Below are 22185 nucleotides of genomic sequence, written 5' to 3'. Positions count from 1 at the left end.
GTGTTTGTCTTTTCGTATAATCCAAATTTAATTTGAAATATTCAGACGGGATGAGAAAATTTCACCAACTACAAAATAAGCGCTCAGATTCGCCCTATTGTCCACGTGCATTTAACCAATGCGGATGTGTTAAACAATATCCAGGCCTATAAGTGAAGTCGTTCCTTTGAAGTTCCTTTGCGTTGCTGGCTTAAACTATTTGGCGAATAGGTGTCCCTAGACCTGGTTTTTAAATTATTTTCTAAGACAATAAGTTCAATTAAAAGCGAATACTAAATAATTCATCACTAATTGAGTAATTGTAGAGTGAAACGAGTGAATTATTTTATATGAATTAACTCAATTGAAAAACGACTCAACAATGACTGTAGGAAAATTAAATGAATAAATGGGCAAACTAAGAACGCAACGCAAACCTATTAATCTGTCAAGAGAATCGCAACCGCAACCGAGCAGAGCACACGCTCATAACAACACTAAGCGGAGATCTATTGAAAAGGTGTACGCAACACAAAGTAAGCAAAACTAAAGCGACAACAACAAAGATGGTCATAAGGACAAAAACAAGAAATTGCAGTCGGCATTCAAAGTTTCAACGCTTACCAGTCCTTACCTATTAAGGAGCGCTGCGCGCACACCTTGCCAATGCTAGAGGCTGAGATTGCGACTGCGACTGAGGCTGATCCAGTGTCTGAGACTGAGACTGCAACGGTCGCAGCTGTGGCGTGAACCCAATCGTCGAAATGCCAAACGTGTCACGGCAGAACGTAGCAAAATGTGAGAAAACCTGTTTAAGGCCAAATAACGAAGAAAACAATACGGCACATTACCAATAACGAGAAGGAAGAGCATGCAGATGGCAATAACAAAGGAAAGGAGCTGCAATAGAAATTGCGAAAAAAATAAAACAAAATAACAAAATATTAAAGTGGAAACGGGTGCATAGCACAGCAAAGCAGTCGAGTGGCAAGGTAAGACGACGTACGGCGTAGGGCAAGCAGACAGTCGGGCAGGCAAGGCAAGCACAGGAGTTTCATGTAGACCGAGACCAGCCATTAGAGCGATTGTTGAGGGCAAAGTTAGTATGTAGAACGGGTGCGGTTGTTAAACCATTAAAGCAGCTCACAACTTTCGACATTTCAGCTACAAAGCGACGACAGCGTCTAGACCAAGACATAGCTAAAATTTTGTGACGAACGAAGGAACTTTCGTCGCTGCTCTGTTGAAGTGGTCGGGCGCGTGGAATGAGGTACTATGTACTCGTTGTGTACATGTGTGTGTGTGTGTACGCAAATTTAGCTGAAGGGAATTGAATTAATGCTGACTTAAAAACATTTTTAAGAGCGGTTAAGCAATTGAGGTTTGATGCCAGCAAAAGTTTACTTTAAGGTGAGCAAGTAAAGAAAAATTACTTAAAAGTATGCAAATTTAGAGTAAAATTTACCATTTTTAAATAAAATATAATCATTTTAAGAATTTCTCATATCATCATATATAAAATATTGAGGCATTTCATTATGTGAGTATCTCTATTTTAACATCAAAGTTGGGGCAAAGTTGTGCGGATAAGAAATACATATTTTTCAACAGCAGCAAATAATCTAAAATAAAGTCCGCTATTCATCTGCGCTTTCCTTTATTACACTTCCAAACAGATTCAAGGCATAATTCGCAACAAAAACATCATTTAACCCTTTCGCTTATCAAAAGTAATGCATTGCATTACATCGTCCTTGCCGTTACCGTGGCCACTGCCATTGCATTTCCCATTCCCTTACATATCCAACAAATATATCAACAACAACAAATCAAAAAAACATAAAACTCTTTGGGGTTGATATTGACGCCACTTAAAAAAGCCGGTAAAACATCTGATGCATACCTTTCGGGTGTTGCGGCAAATGTCAGAGAATGGCTACTTAAGAGACAGAGACACGACATACCGAGAGAAACGTGCATAATGGGCGAGCACAAGCAAATGCGCAGGCTGGCAACAAATTCTCAGCAATGAATGAGGAAAATAAAAATAGAAATAAAATAAATACCACTCAATGCACTCGCCACTAGTTGCCACAGTGTGAGACTGTCTAGCCTTTCGCTACGCGGAACATGAGTGGCTTTTACAGTGGGCAAATGATGCTCGATTATTTAACAACTTTTAATTTGACGATAAATATTAATAAAAAAGCATTTCTGAGCATTTCTGTTACTTGGGCTTTATAACTTTTTGTGTTTGTTTTTGTAACAGAAAATAGATAAATACTCTCCATTCATATACTTAGTTACGATATTACAAGCGCCAATTTATTTAGTTTTGCCGTTTGATAAAATAAATTCTAAAGCAAGAACAAAACAAGTCGCTCATCTGTCAAGAAAGTGTGTTTACCTACATATCTATTTTCGGCATGCTAAGATGATTTGATATACCGTTATCCCACTGAGTTGCTACACACGTGCCAGTCATAAAGTGATCGTCAGAGTGATTTGTTGTTCAAATCATACATAAATTACTCGTATAAAATACGCAAAAATGCCTTTAGAACGGACATCGTTTGAGGTGACTTTATCGGTCTATTATATACAAAAAAATTAAAATTAGTTGCAACCAAAATCTGCAAGTGGAAGACAACAGAAAATATCTGACCGCACCGAACGTATTTTGTTGAGAAAAGTAGCCGGAAACCTGCAAATTTCGTCACGAAATCTTGATAGCCTGCATAGAAATGAATGCGAGGTCGAAGTTGCTCATGAAACCGTGCGCCAAGTTTTGCAAAAGCATAACTATACTCCACGTGTTGTTCGAAAGAAACCTTTGCTCGCTGCACTGCATATTGAAAAGCGGCTATCTTTGACTAGAACCTTCCTAGCTTCACCAGCTACTGAGATGATGTGATATTCTGCGATGAGACTATGAGAGATGATATTATAACGATGGACCCAATAGGGTGTGAATGCAGCCAATAAAAACACTGGAAAGGTGGAATTTTATACCGATAGTGAAATTTGGCAAACTTTCGGCCAAGCATGGATGGATATGCATCCGTACACCACATCCAGCAAGGGAATGGGTGATTTGGTGTTTATAGCAAGGATACACGACAGAATTTGAATATTCTACAATGCCATTTGACAAATAGTGCATTAAAATTGGTTTCATTGTGGACAACAAACCTCAGTTTAAATTCTATTAGGACAATAAAGCTCATATGGCTAAAATGTGACTTCTTTTCTTTGCAGTAAAGTGTTGGATACATCAGTTTAAAGACCCAATAGAAAATTGTGGGGGAAATTTAAAGAAAAAAGCTGAAAAAAAACATCGAAAAGTCGAGTATTGCTCAAGCTCGGGGAATGACACAAGATACTCCAGATCTATGATGTTCAAAAATTGATTATTTTTATGAGAAGCAGACTACCAGGTGTATTATAGACGCTAGGTGGGTTTTTTAAAACATATAAATTAAAGCTAATAACTCCAGATGTAAAAAGGCTTTCTTGACAGGTAGGTACATAGGTAGTTTTTGCAGCCGCATCGCACATAGGGACAGTGATTCCACTTAGACCACGAAATGGGTCTGGACTACATTTTTCCTTTCAGATTGAACCATACTGAGCTTTGGACAAAACGTAAAAGGTTGTTGATACCTAAAGTGTATAGATCATCTATATTCGTTCAGAAGTGGAATCTTAAATATCGGTTCCGGCTTCTGGCTAGTGTCGGGCATGTGCAAAAAAAAAGTGTTGAATTGTTTCCAACTCCTCCTTATTACTACAGCTACGACAGAAATCATGCACGTAAACATCTAATCTCCTTGCGTGATTTCCTATGAGACAATGTCCTCTGAGAGGCCCTACTAAGGTCCTAATTTGAAGTCTACTCAATTCTATAATATTCTTGGATAGACGTAAGTTTAGCCTTGGCCGTGCTTGCCCAGCATTTTCACAAGTATTGTCACTAATCCATCTTTGATTTCCAGAATTGATTAGTCTGTCCATAACAAGAAGCTTACAAGTTGCGGGAGGTGTCCCATAAAATTATTTATGTTTGACATACGGGTACCTTCTCTTGCAAGTTGGTCATCCCTACAGTTCCCTGGTATAACTCTGTGGTCTTGAACCCAGCATAAGGGATTGGAATTACATTGGAATTCCTTTCGAAGCAGAGAATAGGAGGGTGATAATCACAATCACCGGGTATATCTAAGATGGTTGAATGTCCATGTGTGACTGCCTTCCACTGAGAGCTCAGAGCCTTAAAACGGAATAGGCCGCTGAATATTTGCAGAAGAGATCAAGGGGTGGCAGATGTAACACGATGTCAAAAGCCATGGATGGCGCGGTTTTCATTACTCAATAAATAAGAATAGGTCTGTTTTTGCATAACTCACTACCAGACAACATTTAGAAGAATGCGCCTGACAACTGCAGTATAAAGCCAATGAGCAAACTTAGGTTTAATTCCCCAGGTCTTACCTAAAGCTCTCGTAAGGGAGTAAGTGTATATTGTTTTCGCCTTTTATTTTTATGCCATATTTGAATTATTTATATTAGTCAAATATAACCAAAGACTGAAAGAAACTCATGAAATACATATGTTCGTCGGGCATTAAAAATTAAATACCAAATCTGAAATGTTGTTTAAATACTCGAAATGGAGCTAAGGAATTAACTTCACTAAATATTTTTATCTAAAACTTAATTTAAAACTAAGCTTACCATTTGCAAAATCCATTGGATCAAAATCTTCCTCGTGACGGGCACGTTTTTCCACTATAAAATAGAAATATGTAGGTATATTTATTTATATTCTTATTCATTTTGTATATTTTATATTTATTCACGCAAAATATTATAAATTAACGCAAAGACTTTTTGAAATAAAAATTGCTCGTCTAGATTATAAAAAACACTTTGTGTTATCGAAAAGCTTTAAAAACAAATTTTAATGTAGTCTATCATTAGCTTGAGTCTACCATTAACTGTAGTCTTTTAACTGTAGTCCATTATTAACTTGATAATATTTTGCTACGAACCAATTTTTAAATAAAAAATAATATTGCCAACTCACTTGAAATAAAATCACTCGATGTTCGCGGTCGTATTTTTCCCATAAATTTGCTGATTTTGTTATCGTTATGCGGCTCTTTTCGTTTCGATTGTGGCAAAGGGCCTGGGCAATTCTCATCTAACACTTTCGAACAAGGACGGTGAATATTTAATTTACAGTCTGTAAGATAAATAAATAGAAACGTAGTTTAAATACAGATATGAAGAGATTAGAAGGTAAAATTAATTAGTTATAGACAGATAGAGATAGAGATAGAGATAGACTATTTATTTTCCTTCCGGTTTTTGTCCCACACAATTTCACATCGCTGGCCCGACCAAATTGCCTTAAACGCGTCGCCGATGTCCAATTAAGATTGAAAACACTTTGGAATATTTTTAGTACCTTTCGAAATTTTCAAGCTTTAGAAGAGTTCCTAACAATAAATATGTATCAACCGATAGTATGTAATGAAATAAGTCTAACAAAATTTTTTTAATATGTAATTACTTGAGTCTGTTTTCTTCTTTGCTTTGTCACTGTTACTTTTAGCTGTAGCATTACATATTAAATTCTGTTCCTAATTTAGTTTTTTGATTTACTTTTTTATAATAGATAAATACAATTTAAATTAATTTTTATGATGTCACTACCCAATATCTTGACTAATATATTTCCAGCTGACTTCCCATGTTAAAATTTGATCACAGTTAAAAGACATCCACACTTATTTGCAATACAAATTACTTAGTTTCAATACTTACAATTACTTTAAAGAGATCTTTTCGAAAAATAAAAAAAGTGCGTGTAGAGTAGTACACATAACAGAGGTGAAACTTTCAAGGGAGACAAACAAAGAGGGAGAGGCCAGAGAGAGAATGAGAGGGAGAGAGAAACAATATATATCTAAATAAATTCACAACATTTGCAGTGAAACAAATAGTTAAAATTTACAAAAAACTGAGAAGGGTCGACCGGTGTAGGTAAACGCCGGACACAAACTGTGTGAACAACACGCACTACTCCGAGGGTTTATCACCCGCTCAAACGCAGCGATTCCAGGACTGCAGCAACGGCACAAATAACCGCAAGGTAATATCAATAAATCCGACTCCGAAATGGATAGCACTTTGTAGTACGCACAAGCACTAGCTAGGAAACGGAAATAAGCGCCAAAAAGTGCGCACCAAAAAAAAAACTAAACGTAAAAAAAATTGGGACCAAAACACGCCCCAAACAGTAGGCACCAAGGAAATATAACGCCAAAAAGTAGGTAGCAAAAATATATTTCCTACAAGTTTGCACCAACAAACAAGCGACAAAAAGTAGGCAGTGTTATTGCTTACTAGAAATTAGCAACCACAAGGAAAAAGTGTATCTAGGATATATACATATAAGGTATAGCTCTCTCTCTCTCCTTTTCCTCTACGTTATATCTTTTTTCTCTCTCGCAGACGAAAATGCCCATGGCCTTGAAATTTTACTCTCCATTCTCGCTCGTCCATCGACGCCTAAAAAGTTTCACTTCAATATCCTTTCCTAATTCTAACAATGCTTTCTTGCTATGTTGTTTGTTTGTATTTAAAACGCAAGCGATAAAAGGCTTTCGACATAACTTAGGCGCATTTCCAATATACGTGGGAGGTTCAATAAGTACCCGTGTTTGATACGGAGGGCGTTCCTGAGGAAAGTTGGCCACAGTCATTAGTTCAATGAATTTAAACGTGGGCGAACGTCCTTTTTTTATGAGGAGCGACCAGGACGCCGTGGTTACCGAGGTAAGCATTCAAACAGTCCACGACATGTTTTTTGCGGATAGACGAACGAAAGTGTGCGAAGTAACAGAGGCCGACCGTAGGTGTGTCGACCCGAACAGCAATTCATATTTTACATGCCTACTGAAAGTGTTGCGGAGAATGAACTACGCGTGAAATGAAGCAAACATCTTTTGATAATTCTTTTACTAATACCCTATTTTTTTTTTACTTTGTCTCACAAGTCTTCCTATTTCCTTACGCTCCGCTTGCCTTTATCTTTTTAGTTGGTTTAATTCATTCTTCAGCATTTCATTTTCTCTTTTTAAAATTTCGATCTGTACTGTAGCTGCAGGTAACTATAATCCTGAAATTACTTGTCACACAAAGGTTGATCTTCCTATAGACCATACTGCATTCAACAACCTGCTATCCCAGTCTTTAGCGAACTGAATTAAGCTAATCCCTGAACGCCCAGCTGACACCTATATGAGACACCTCGGAGTGAACATGTTAAATAAACGTATCAAACGACCGCTTTAAACAGCTTCTGGATGAAAACCGTCTGATATTACGACGACATCACAAAACCGTAAGGCGCTCCATTTTTGGGGCAATATAAAGTCGTACGCCACAAATTGAAGCAGATATTAAGAAATCCCTATCAATTTCATTTACCAGCAATAGGAAAGTCTAATTCTTAGAGTTAATGTTCCCGCCGAAAGTCGGTCCTACGTTATCGGAATGACCCGGATTTGATATCCGGCCAAGGACTGTCACTCCAGCAGCACTCCCCGTATATGTATGGGGGACAACAAATTTTTGGCTGTCTCGGTATTTGTTATATAATAATTGCAAGAATTTAGCCCATTAAATGTTATTGGTTGCCTCGATATTTGATTGGGTTACAATAAACTGCCTCCGTAAGTATTCTAAGCCTAAGTCGCTTCATGTGAAACACAGACAATCTCAATTAGATAGATCTAAAGCGTGTTTGGATTAAGGCGAGATGGGTTAAGCACGCAAGTGGAGAAGTGGTAAGAGCCGTTCTATAACTTACTCAAAGGCTGACCACATAAGATCGATTTTGGATAGGTAGGAATACGTATAGTTCTATCTGGCAGATTGTATGTACGGAAGAACAATGATCTCTTCACCATTGGGAGAAAGGGGCCCTCTTCTAGTACCTCTACCTGTTCAGTAAGTAACGAACAGCGCTAAAGTATTGTTTACACGAAGTAGTTCACTTACCTACGGCAGAGTTTCATCGGATTTAGTCTTAGGACGGTTTTAGTTTTAGCTCATATTACTCAGATAGTCGAGGTGAAGCGAGTTGATGTGAGAGAAGGCTCATACAGTGGCACCTTGCCACGAATTCATTTAAAAACAGGGAGCTTTGAACGTGAGTTTAAGCGGACAAGAAGAAACAGTAAGTCAGCATACGACGAAATATTTTTTTGCCGGTTTATTTGACACGATCCTTAGCTCGTTTCAGGGATAAAGTTTGCCAGAATATGTGTATATGCACTCATTCGCTTGCCCAATTACTAGATACATCTGTGTATCTACCAGGGACAAGATTTTGCATTCTTTTTTCCCCTGAGAAATCTTTGTTATAGGAACTGTTCCAGTATACTTCCCCGCCAAAGCGAATTTCTTTCGTAATTGAGTAAGAAATCTGTGACTTTTCCGAATTAGGGATTCTCAATCAGACAAATGCGTATGAATCACATAATCGAGAGACAAACTAACTTGTGTTTCGTATCCATTTAAGCTTCTTCACCTCCAAAAATAACACCCAATATCTTTAAATTCATTTTATATTTCAAAGTAAAGACAATTAGCTTCAACAAGCTCCTTTAACATACCTGTACAATGGTAACCTTGCGGACTCACACCCCAGATAATAGTCTGACAATGATTACAGTGGGTCACTTCGTAGTATTGACGTAATACCAATGGATGACCACGAACAATCATCTGGAAAATAAAAGTAATATTTTTTAATGTATTATTTAATTTAAAGTTCCGGAGTAAGGCGGCATACTTTTCGGTTTTTGCCCATCAGACGCGACTTGAAACTCTTCTCACGACTAACAAAGTGATGCACACGATCAACAATACTGTTCGGATGCGAGCGTGTTATAAATATGCGATGTATAACTGTTGATAAGGCCGAGCAAAGTGCTAATTTCTTGGGATCCTCTATAGGTAAGTCTTTTTCATACTCCTCACTGCAATAAAATAAAGAAAACATGTAAAATATTATTATCAGTCAAATATTAATAGGATAAGACACGCCAAGACTAGTTGTAGAAGACTTGAGAGATTTTCAAGCATAAAAACTTTAACTCTTCGATTCAGCTCACAAGGAAAAATAGTGATCTGTTTTATATTACACTTTGGAAATTTCGCAATTTTTCAGCAAACTCAATTAATTGTGACCCCTTGACTTACATTAACACCTGCAACTTTCGCATCAACGTCTCCTCAAAGATGTGCTGTTCACGTTGCTTGTCGCCACGCGCATCCGCGAGTTGCGCATCCGTTGGCCCATAAATTGTGCCCAAGCCTTCGGTGCGTGTTTGTTGGAATTCACGTAACTGCGCACAGATCGTATCACGTGCACACTTTCGACTCTTCCAAAAGACTTTACGTAAAATTTCCACCTTATCGAATTCGCTTTGTAGCACATTATCCACCTCGCGCGCCAGAGACTCATCCTTACGATACCAGGAGAGCGGAGCACGCGGCACCAGGAATGTCGAATGTATCTCGTATGCCCATTTGCGCATATCTTTGGCCGTGCCCTCTTTATATAGCCCGGTGATTAGGTAGAAAAGTAGTGGCGCCGGCTCCGAATTCGATAATACATAGTTGAGAAAGACAGCCAAGAAGGCGACATTCTCTGGCTCAAGTAAACGTTGCAGATAGTTAAAAGGGCCATTCTCGTCGATGAATGGACCCTCTTGATCGGATGCATCTTCGTCCTCCATGGAGATTATCTCCTTTTGGGTGGCGTTCGATTGTGCGGCTAAAATGCGACTGGAATGTGTGTTGGCCGTGGTGGGGGTTGTGGTAATGGGTGGTGTTGGTGATGCTGCGCCTGCGAGTGGTGTAAAATGATGTGATTCAATGAAAATACCGCCACCGCCACTGACGGCACTGTCATGCGCCAACTGCGGCTGCTCCTCCGCGCCGGACATGTTCAGGTACGGGGGCGGTGGTGTGCCAGGTGGTGTTACTTCGTCATCCTTCTCTATGAGCTCCCAGGAACCAGAGGTTGTTTTGTTGATTCGATCTGCAAAATGCATAATGGGGAAGAATATTGATTAGAATAGTTGGCAGCGTTGGTAAGCAAAGAACTCTAAAAAATAAATCACCAATAATGAAGGAGATTTAAGAAGTGTATTCTGAGATTTGAACATGCTATCAAGCCCCAGTAGAACAAGAAGATGGAGTCCGGTATTACCTCAGTTATACAATCAGTTATCAATGCACGGGCTATTTGATTTGAGTAATTATTTATGTAATAAAATTCTCCTCTCACATTCCCAATCACAACCGAATGCAACCTCAGATCAAGTGCATCTAATAATATTTGTAATCAGTCGCAACCGCACTCTTAACCCGTACGGTCGCATTTTTTCCGCTTGTGCTACTTTGTATTATTCGCACACTAACGTTTCGCGCAAACTAACAAAGCTTTGTGTTCGTGTTTGATCGCTCGAAGCTCACTATTTGTTCTTGTGTTCATCGCATACGCTACACATACAACTAAATCAGTATTCACACAATGCCCCCCGGGGCCAACAAACTTGAAGACAATAGATTCGCCCTATTGTCTCCAGCCCAGAAAACGAAAAGGAAACAACCCGAATATTCGACGCTGGATGTCTTCCCGGAACTACCGATAACAAAAAACGATGACCCCAGGTGCTTAGTAATAAAGTCTCTGCACGCCAACAAAACACTTACATCCGCCTCCTGCTTTGTTGTATACAAAGGTATACAAGCTATTAGCAAAGAGGTAAACAATATTTCATTACGACGCGATGGCAGCCTTCTACTACTCGGAAGAAACCACAAAATAGCCGAATAACAAAATATCTTCCCGGCGCAGGCGAGGTTGAAGTTACTCTTAACGCCACACTAAACTCCGTCAAAGGCTCCGTGTAAGTACCGATGCGGTGCTATTAACACTACCTAACCGAATAGAAGTCGCCTGGCGAACTCTTGACGTCCGTCCCTACTACCCCAATCCCATGCGCTGCAAAAGTGGTAATCTGTTAGGACACACAGCCAAACGCTTGCGTGGTTTGCAACCCCCCTCCCAACCACCCCTCCCCTGCAGAATGCTCTAGAGTATACTGTGCCAACTGCGCAGGTGAACATCCCTCATCATCAAATACTTGCCTCAAGTTTATTGAGTCAAAAGTGTAAGTGAGACGGAGAGGGCCTAATATATGGTATTGTTTCTGAATATATTCTAATAGATAATCTAATATATAAATACAGAAGAGTTAAGTAAAACGTTGTAGAAATAAAAAAAAACCTAAGGCCATTCCTTTCAAAAGAAATACTAAAAATTAAAACTATACATAAATGTACCATAAGAGAAGACACCACCACGTACAAAAACAACTTCCTAGCACATCTGCCTCTTCCTCTTTCCCCCGAGTGGCAAATACAGCTATCAACAACGACAACACGTCAAATATAAAAAAACTCAATTGTACATCTGCCACCCCCCCTTTCACCAGAGTGGCTAATACACCTTCCAACAACGATAATATAACAAATGTAAACAAATGAATAACCTAGAAAAAATCTCAAACACAAAAAATTCAAACCCCAACACAAATTCTATAAAATCATCCTCCAAGAATAATTCATTATCCTGTGAAAAACTTCTTGAAAACTCAGGGCAGCCTGCTCCTCCCACTTCTCACGCCTTGAATCCTTCCCCTTCTCCTCCTCATTTCTCACCCATTTCTCTCAATCCATCACCTCTCCTCCACAACTCCCGTTCCAATGGACCATTCGACTTTACCATCTTTCCCCTTGCTCATAACCCTAACTCGCCCTCCCATCCCCACACCTCACCATCACCATCAATAATGGAACAGTAAATACTTATATTATACACTTATCTTCACAAATATTTACAACTTTCTTTTCTTTTAAATAATCAATATGCTATCCATACTTTAATGAAACATTAATGGTTACTTAAATAATTAAATCGATTCCGAACTACTAATTAAAACAGTCAACCCCTTAGTGATACTATTAAACGAAGCACATCTCCCCAGCAATATTTCAGCTCATACCCCCAAAGCTTATATCGGTCACTTCTACAACCTCCCTTGCAATACCTCCTGCAAACAAGGAATCACCATCCTAGTTAAAAGAACAACACTCATAACACCCTCTCCGTACTTCATCCCTTTCCATAGAAATTCCTTCCTCCAATAAAATCATAGTCACTTGCGCTTATATTCCTCCCAATTAAACCTTCACTTCAACCGACATCTATAATCTCTTCCCCCTGACCACAGCTCCTTTTTGCTGGCCGGCGACTTTAACGCCTAGAGCCCCCTTTGGGAATCTCCTTCAGCTAATCCTTGAAGGCGATTAATTGAACATGCTATACTCAGTTCGAACTGCGTTATTCTTAATGACGGTTCCCCTACCCACTTCTCCACCCACGCTACTTTTACACATATTGACCTCTCTCTCTGCTCTGCAACACTCTCCAAACTTCAAATAAATCAGTATTTTCGTCAGAAAACTAAAAATGTTTTAAGCAAAACAACGACACGTCCACCTAAATCGCACGAAAACAATGGAAAAACTAAATGTGAAATGTAGCCATGCAACAGAATAGAGAAAACATATTTGCAGAATTCAATTGTAATATATTAACCCTCTGTAGTCTCGTGTAACAATTTTATAAAAAATATCGAAAATCATGGCTTATTACAAACTAATCGAATTTAGTGCATTGAAATCGATGAAACATTAGATCTTCGACTTGAGTGAGGCGAGGACAAACAAAAACTTAGATTGTAGCTTTGAATAAATCTAAACTCCACCAAAGTAATGCGGACTTCATTAACGTTAACTTAGGTTAGGTAGAAAAGTTGGCTACGGTATCTTTTCGAACGATCTATGCTCACAAATCCGGAGCAAATATTTGCTCAGACAGTTATAGCATTTCCGATGAACGGAGCACGTGGAAGGACCCAACTTGTCTTCAACCAACACTATCCTGCCCTGCCAGTAATCATACACAGCCTGAAACAAAATTCCACAAACTTTTTGTTAGTCTTCTTCCGAAGGGATACGAAATTTTATTTGTCTGTCTGGAACCGCTTCCAAATGAAACATAGAGTTGGTGCTGACGTTTTCTCAGACTTCTTTTATCCTACAGACTTTGCGATTGTTTTCCAGGCTTAAGAGTTTATTAAACTAAAACTAACTAGAGCATAGTAAGCCGAGGAGCTGTCAAGACGAATGCATTGCCGCTTTTCCAGAGACACGATTTTCATGGCTAAATCCGACCTATAGGATCAGCTACGACAGATGGTTCTACGATATCGGAACGACACGGATTTATATCAGGCTAAAAAGTGCTAACTTAGCAGCATTCCACAAACATGTATGGAGAACGCTTATGCGCTTATATCAGCAACCCAAATTCTGTCTTGGCCAAGGGAAGCTTGCAGGATATTCAGATATCATCCACAACAACTATCAGAAGCACTTATATTTTCAGATAGTCAAGCACCACCAACAACAAGCAATTCAAAAATCATCAGACAATGCCAAGAAGAATTAAATGCTTTAGCAAGCACGACAGACGGCAGTCTCATCAGGGAACCTGGCCATGGCAACATAGAAGGAAATGAGAGAGCTGAGCTAGCAAAACAAGGGGTTTCCTCTAGAGTATCCGAAGTGGTAGCAGTGGGCTGCCCCCGAAGCGTCTACAAACGGGAGATAGATGTAGAAGCTGCAATTCCACTATCTGTGTGAGTGCCCAAGTTTGGATGTTCTACAACATACAATGCCGGGGGAAATTCTCAATAAACAACTTGGTAGAAATTGCACGAAAGAAAATTGATGACATAGGCAGATTTATAGCCAAATCAAAATGGTTTGACTAAATACCGGCAGTGGGTCTACTAGTGGTGTACCAAAATGGCACCTTTTGTGCTAATTGAGTCTGGGATGTGTCTCTCAGACAGCACGTCTACCATCTAACCATCACTTGGCAGTGCTGGGATAAGAACTTACGAAATATCAGTAAATGAAAAATGTGAGCGCTGGTGTAATTATACGGTGTAGGTGATTGGTGAAGGAAAACCCAAAAACATATTGAAGTTTGGTATGTATTTCCAAGGCTGTGGACGTGCTGATAAGATAGTGTCTTACTGGAAGATCCGCATCATACTAAAGACAGAGTATTCTGGCATATGTAGGTAATAAAAACCTTGGAGGGACAATACAGGAAGAGAGTCATGCACAATTCTAATAGATCTCCATTATGAATCATTATGGCTGAGGGTAGAAGCTTAACTCCCGCTAGTCACTTTCATGTACTCACTTTGATATAATTCTATCATCAAGAATAAAGCTGGTATTCAAATCAAAGGCAAGATCGAATCAGTTACTGTCCAATTTATGTACAATAGAAAAATGGCACCCCGGGAATTATCAAAATTCAATGAAGCATCATACAAGCTGCGGCTTATGCTCCACACTGGAACTCTAGGAATTTATGATTACGATAATCATACAAAAAAAATTGTGAAAAATGCTCTAAAGTAATTAAAAAATTAATAACTTTCAGTTCTTTTAAAACATTATTAATTTTTTAGAAACTTTTTTTCCAAACTAATCCCCCTTGACATTAATTTCAAATTATTGCCAATTTGGCATATAAAGGGTTAATTCATAGTTGCACGCTTGTTGCAAAAAGAAGCAAAGCCAAACAGATGGAAAAATATCAGTTTAAATGTAGGAAATTGTGAAAGAAAACAAAAACAGTATCTGTCGACTTACTTTACAGCGGAAGATGATCGCCCACAAACCGTTGGACCAATGACTAAATGTTGTTGATATGTGTACCAACTTATGAATGTACCCCTACACTATATGCACACATTAGTACTATGTAAGCATGTGTACATAGATATACAAGGTGAAGTCCAAAATGCACAAGACTGAGCTAAAATAGAAACGACAGGAGCTTTGTTTAGATAACTTCGAGTTATTTATTGAAAATAGTCCCCTCCGGCTTCGATACACTGTTTTGCGCGATCTAAAAGCTTTTCGAAAAACTGTTTCAGGTCATTGACCGGAATGTCTTTCTGGATGTCGATACAAGCCTTTTGGATGGCCTCTACGGATGCAAAACGTTTTCCTTTCACGGTCAAATGCAATTTTCCCAATAGGTGGAAGTCACAGGGAGCCACATCCGGTGAATATGGTGAGTGATTGATGGTAAAAATGCGATTTATAGTCAAAAAATCAGTCATTGAAATGATGCATTATCGCGGTATTCAGGGTGAATTCGACGAATGCGATGCAACAAACGCTTCAAAACGCCAAGATAGAAAATTGCATTGACGGTTTGGACCGTTGGCACGAACTGCTTGTGGACAATTCTCTTGGAATCGTAAAAATAAATGAGCATCGACTTGATTTTTGACTTCTCCAAACGCGATTTTTTGGGTTGTGGCTCGTCTGGGGCCTTCCATTCGGCACTTTGACGCTTAGTTTTAGGTTCCTGTTGAAAACACCACGTTTCATCACCAGTTACAATTTTGTGAACGCAGTTCTCGACTTTTCCCGCCCTTTTAATGAGGTCTTTCGAATGTTCAATTCGGAGCAATTTTTGTTTCTCAGTTAGCTTGTGCGGAATGAAACGTGCACAGATCTTTCGTAAGCTCCGATGACACAAACATACTGACACTTTAGACGCAATAACTTCACTTCCACTATACCGATTGGTACCAAGCTCTCACTGGAAGTCAGCTAGGGATGTAATTTCCAACGCACTAACTCTTTAAAATATGGCGCCATCAAAAACTTTTTTATGACGCCAGTCTTGTTTATTTTGGACTTCGCCTTGTATAAGTACATATGTATGAAATTACATAGATGCCAGCCAGCAAAGCTATGGAGTTTCATTTGGTGGGCAAGAATTATAAAATTTGAACACCTGGCATATGAAGCCTATTGTGAAAAGCTACAGGTGGATTTTTTTTTTAAGTATTTACATGCGACTGATTTCCATTGTAATTTATGCCCTGAACACAACTCTGGGCTGCTCATTACATCATGGTGAGAGTAAAACCGTGTTTATAATCTCGTATATAAAGAAAAGTAGTTGCTAAAAAGGTGAAACAAGGGAACCTTTTTAAACCTTTTTAAAGTGATTGCGAATTTGCAATTCAGGCTATCCAACTCATCATAGTGGGGAGAAGAGTTAGGGTCCCTTATAAACTGTGGCTGAAGGTGGCATCTAGCACACATCAGCTGGGTCTTTAGTTGTGCCTTGAGTCAGAATATACCAGAATCAGATCTAAAAACTTGTATTTCTTTTTTTTCGCTCCAAACGCAGATTTATGGAAGTAGTTTATATTTTTGGAAGATCAGATAAACCGCTAGGTGATGCTGTACGTCAACCGATTTGATGTTCTTTTTTTTTGTTAGATTGCCATATATTTCTTATATAGCTAACGACTTGAGCAACCAATTAGCTCCCTAAAATTTGCTTTTCTATTGATTATATCGATAGGACGAAAAAATGGTGTCCAACAAACAGGATGACGAACATAGCGGCCGGCGGTCGCCATCGAAAACTGATGAAAACTTCAATAAAGTGATGAAAGAAAAGAAGATGAAAAAAGTTGATCAATAACCGTAAATTAACCATCGGAGAGCTGACGGAGGACCCAAATTGGGGGACATCAGAATTCGTTTTAGAGGTATGGTTCCTTCGGCAAAGTTTCTTATTTTGATCCCTAGAATATGATTTTCACAGAGCAATGGGCGATTGTTTTGCCTCCCCACAAATCGACCCGGCCTAATGTGCATACATATTTATGTACCTTCTCATTCTATCATCAGCATTCAGAGTATTAAAACAGATGGCGCTTCGGTTAATCGCACATTTACATAGTTGTGTAGTTGGCGCCAAGATAGAGGAAGCCGCTGCTCTGCTTTGGCAAATCTGTGCGGTACTCGTACTCGTAGCGTGCAAATCTTGTGCTGATCAATTCCCTTTCAACATTTTAATTTTTTCAGTCAGTACTTTGGAATGCTCAGATAAGTTGGGTGAATCAAGACCATTTGTGTTATATTGGCAAATGGAATTGATGTGAAGTGAAGCAAAAATAAATAAAAAATAAAATTGAAAATGAAAATTAACAAAAAAGCAGATAAATTAAAAGAAATCATAATGCACTTTATCGCACAATGCATTTTAGTGGGGAGATAATAAATAATAAAAGAAAAGCGTGCAATAGAAGCTACATACATATCGACATGGTGAAGGAGAAACGAAAACGGTCAAGATCTTAAATGAAAGCATTAGACCTCTTCGTTTCGCCAAGCGTTAGAGCAGAGCCCAGAGATAGCGAGCAGCGAGCTACTTTAATGGCTGTAAGTGTACGAATAAAACAAATTGGCAAGAATGAAGCAAATTAAGATATTACAAAACGAGAAGAAACTATACTAAGGGTTTTCACTGGGCTCAAAATAGAAAAAGTAAAAGTGTCAAGTATAGGATTTTCTCACAAATTAGTGGCAACAGTGGGGCACACCATAGTAAGCAACTGTTACAAAGAATGTGAAAGCATGCATGGCCATTACGACAATTTCAGACAATTCGGACCATTTAGAGTTGTCTCCCATAGTTTCGAGGTGGTATTTGCTTATTGTGGTACACCATAAGGAGTTACATGTGTGCATTAGGGTGGAGTGATTTTTTGTTTGTTTTAAATCGCTTTAGCCTTTGCTTTTCTATTCCAGACATAGGTGAGATTAGGTTAAACTTGGTTGATCCTCTAGATCGCACATAGCCCAGGAATTGATCCAAAGTAATTCGAAGTGTTAGTATGGAGAGTTTATCTTATATTTTTCTTTGATACGCAGTTTGGATAATTTATGTATGTAGGCTGCTACTTTTTTGATCTGCCACACTTTTTAATGTTGAAAATGATGCAGAACCTAAGTAGTTTATTCGTGTTCTGCTAGGTACAGGGCAGTGGCAAAATAGGTGTTCCAGGGTTCCTCCCGAGGCATAAGAGTGCAAAATATTATTTACCCCATCATAAGTTAAGAGATTGCACCGATACCAATAATTTTGGAAAAAACGTTAAATTAAAACTTTAAATTTTCACTTCGGTTGTTGTTAGTGTTTAAATTGATTTGAAGGCATTTGCGTGGCCTTCTGAGAAAGCTTTGTCGTTAAGGCACATTGAACAGGGAGCAGCAGTTTTTTTTATAATTTTTTTTTATATTATTTCATTTTTATTTTATTTAATTTTTATTTTATTTTATTTCCATTTTATTTTTATTCTATTTCATTTTATTTTTATTCTATTTCATTTTATTTTTATTCTATTTCATTTCATTTTTATTTTATTTTATGTGGTCTCTAAATTGTTAAATTTTGTTTAAGTTACACTAAACTGCGAATCCTTGTTTATCAATTTGACACTCTAGGGTCTAAAAGCATTAAGTGTGAAAGTTAAAATATTCGATTTCGTTAATTTTTAGTTCAAATTCGATTAGGTTAGAAGCACTTTAAAACTTTACCATATGAAGTTAAAATAATACAAGTATATATACTTATACTATGAAGGTATTTAATATTTTGTGATATTTATAAATTCTTATAAAGGCAGCATTTCATTTTTATATCATTCTAAAACAAAAACAAACTTTAACAAATGTCCATATAAAGGGTCTTTCAAAAGTGACGCCTAGATGTCAGTGGTCAATAATTCCTAGACGGTCACTTTTTTATTTTATCTTTGATATTTGTCAAGTAGAGAGAGGTGCAATTTTACACGACGGAAAAACTCGTTAAACTTATTGAAACTTATTTTGAAAACGTTCGATCTTTGAGAACAGCAAATAGAAAAGTTCGTTTTTTTTCTTTTTATAGTCCGAATGAGTCGGTCGAAAGATCGGTCGATGAAAAAATTTCAAGAAACTAGTTCTGTCGAGGATAGAAAAAGGACTGGAAGACCACAAATTAAATCATTCTGTTCAGAATATTGCTGCTGTAGCGCTAAATGTTGCTGAACAACCTTCAACATCGATATCTCGACGTACTCAACAATTAGGCATCCACGTATCGACTAATGGGCGAATTCTACAAGGTGAAGTCCAAAATAAACAAGACTGGCGTCATAAAAATGTTTTTGATGGCACCATCTTTTTAAAGAGTTAGTACGTTGGAAGTTACATCCCTAGCTGACTTCCAGTGAGAACTTGGTGACATTCGGCTCAGTGGAAGCGAAGTTATTGCGTCTAAAGTGTCAGTATGTTTATGTCATCAGTACAAAAATGAGTTTCGAACAAAGAGCTAATATCGAATTTTGTTTTAAAATTGAATTGATGAAAAAATTGTATGGCGATGATTGTTTATCTCGTGCCAGAGTTCAATAGTGGTTTACACGTTTCAGAGATGGTTGTGAGGACATAAATGACAATGAACATAATTGCCGTCCAAAATCAGTAATCACCGAAAACTCTATCGAAATTGTTCGTAAATTTATCAAAAATGAACCGAAATCATAGTTGAATTTCAGAGAATCGGAGTTGAATATATCCAAAACATCGATTTATCGCATTTTAACTGATCATTTGGGCTTATAAAAGGTCTATGCACGAGAACTTCCTTTACAACATTGTAACTGGTGATGAAACGTGGTGTTTCCAACAGGAACCTGAAACTAAGCGTCAAAGTGACGAATGGAAGGCCCTAGACGAGCCACCACCCAAAAAATCGCATTTCGAGAAGTCAAAAATAAAGTCGATGCTCATTTGTTTTTACGATTTCAAGGGAATTGCCCACAAGGAATTCGTGCCAACGGTCTAAGCCGTCAATGCATTCGACGAATTCGCCCTGAAAAAGGAAGCTGGCGCTTATTGCATGATAATGCACCATCTCATCAATCCACTCTTGTGACCGATTTTTTTACTAGAAATCATTTTAACTATCCACCTGAGACTTCTACCTATTAGGAAAATTGGTCATGGTATTCGGCCATGAAAGGAAAACGTTTTGCGTCCGTAGAGGCCATCCAAAAGGCTTGTACCGACATCCTGAAGGACATTCCGGTCAATGACCTGAAACACTTTTTCGAAATGCTTTTAGATCGCCCAAAACAGTGTATTGAGACCAGAGGAGACTATTTTCAATAAATAACTCGAAGTTATCAAAACAAAACTCCTGTCGTTTATATTTTAGCTCAGACTTGTGTTTTTTTTTTTGGCTTCACCTTATACATAATTTGCAGTTGCACAAAATTCAATTTACACAAGATTTGAAGCCAACATTGAAATATTTATTTGACAAACAATGCTGGCTTTTCACGCATAATCATTTTTAGTGATGAAGCTCATTTCACACTGAATGGATTTGTCACCATACAGAATTGCCGCATCTTGGAAGAACCCTTGCATAATTTCAGAAATTCAGAATTCAGAATTTCAGAAAAAAAAATACATCCCTTTTTGAAAAGTGACCATTCTACCAAACGCTAATCAAACTTTTTTTTATATGAGAAGTGAGAGTGGTTGTCTAATTTATTAATTTTTTGGTCATACTCGCACTAATGCTGGAAAAAAAAACAATTTTAAGTAAATTGCAATTTTAAGTAATTTTTATGCTTGAGAAATATGGTTTGGGGTTTTGTTTTTTTGATTTTTTTGCTTTAAATTTTTTTTCATTTTTTTTTTATTTTTATTTCTTTATTTTTTTTTTTTTTAATTTTTTTGTTTTTTTTTTTTTGAGTTAGATTACCACTGTGGACGATTAAGAGAAATACAATCACCCGAGCTGATAGCTCTACGAACAATATGAATTTCGATAACACTTCAAGCATTTCGTAGGTATCAGAGATGTAATGTTATTAAGTTAAAGTTAATGCTAAAACCAGTCCTCAAGTTAAAAGTCCCTCCCTTTTCATACAAAATATCTATTGAAATCGAATGGCTGAAGTGGGCGCGGATTAACAGACGTCAAATTGGTGAGCAGCAAATGCATATCATTTGGTCAGACGAAAACAACTCCTTATCAGTTTATTACGGAGCCTGGGGAAATTGAAATGCAGTAACCGAAGGTGGTTTGCACAAGTTGGCGCACAATGAATTATCCAATGTTGAGTGATGGAAACATTTATTTGTAGTTCACAAGTGTCAATTGCATTAGCAAAATTTATAAATCTTCCGATAGGTTGATTAATTTTGCGCCACCTTGTATGTGCAAATAAATTAGGTTTCCCAACACACGCATGGCATAATTTTTGCAGAGCTCTTTTAAGCTAGGCTTAGCCTCTCCAGATGATCAAGGTGCTTTACTTCTTGAGTTAATTTAATTTTGTAAGTGTATGAGAGAAGGTCATTACACAAAATTCGACACCATATGAGCAGAGTTATTCTCAAATCCCCTGAATGGTATAGAATCGACTGTATTGGTTCATTTGAATGTAAACTCTTGCACCTGCGATATTTTCTGTATTTCGATATGTACTTTCTCTCGCTGATATTTTGATTGGAATTTAGAGCGCGCACTGCCTGGTGTTGTTATTGTAGCAGCAAAAAACATTCCATATAATTTTTTTGGGGAATGCTGCTGAAGCGACAGTCCAAGCCGGACTTAAATCCAAGTCGTTCCGGCAGCGTATAACTGAACGACTGTCGGGAGAACGGCGACGCAAGGCCTGTCTGTTTTATCTGATTATTAAGACCGACTTAAGTGACTGAAAGTGACGACCACCAACTCAAAACTTTCAAAGGTTACTCGTTCGTGAAATTCACCAGGAGAAAAATGTATACCTTGAATGACGTTTTGACATTGCCAGATTATATAAAACAACACATTTAAACGCCATTTGTGTTTAAATACAAAAAACTCTATTAGGCAAAAAAAAATTCATCAACTTACCTGGATGTCTGGGATGCATATTCTCTGGTGATGAAACCACACGTCGATGCTTATTGAGATGATTCAAATTCTGTGGCGTTTGTCCCAAAGCCTAGAAGATGTTTTATAAACACAATTAGCAAAACAATATTTCAAAATGTGTAATTGTAAAAAACATAAAAGCGCCAATTACCAAAAATACAAAATACAAAAAA

The 22185-nt window shown here is 37.9% G+C and overlaps 1 protein-coding gene across 2 annotated transcripts in view; it reads right to left on the bottom strand.

The window, feature by feature from the left end:
• Positions 1–4662: 4662 nt before the first annotated feature.
• LOC128868234 (uncharacterized) overlaps positions 4663–22185 on the bottom strand; it is a 137746-nt gene continuing 120223 nt past the window's right edge. For both annotated transcript variants that reach the window (XM_054110079.1, XM_054110080.1), the window contains exons 9-14: positions 21992–22082; positions 9256–10099; positions 8846–9032; positions 8667–8778; positions 5066–5224; positions 4663–4767 (exon numbers count right to left, since the gene is read on the bottom strand). In XM_054110079.1, the coding sequence (XP_053966054.1) occupies positions 4682–4767; positions 5066–5224; positions 8667–8778; positions 8846–9032; positions 9256–10099; positions 21992–22082 (1479 nt within the window). In that variant the 3' untranslated portion in view covers positions 4663–4681. The remainder of the gene's footprint in view (positions 4768–5065; positions 5225–8666; positions 8779–8845; positions 9033–9255; positions 10100–21991; positions 22083–22185) is intronic.

This window comes from Anastrepha ludens, chromosome 6, assembly GCF_028408465.1.
Source record: "Anastrepha ludens isolate Willacy chromosome 6, idAnaLude1.1, whole genome shotgun sequence".
Lineage (NCBI taxonomy): Eukaryota > Metazoa > Arthropoda > Insecta > Diptera > Tephritidae > Anastrepha > Anastrepha ludens.
Note: the sequence above shows the minus strand (reverse complement) of the source record. Positions and strands in the feature narration are given on the sequence as shown.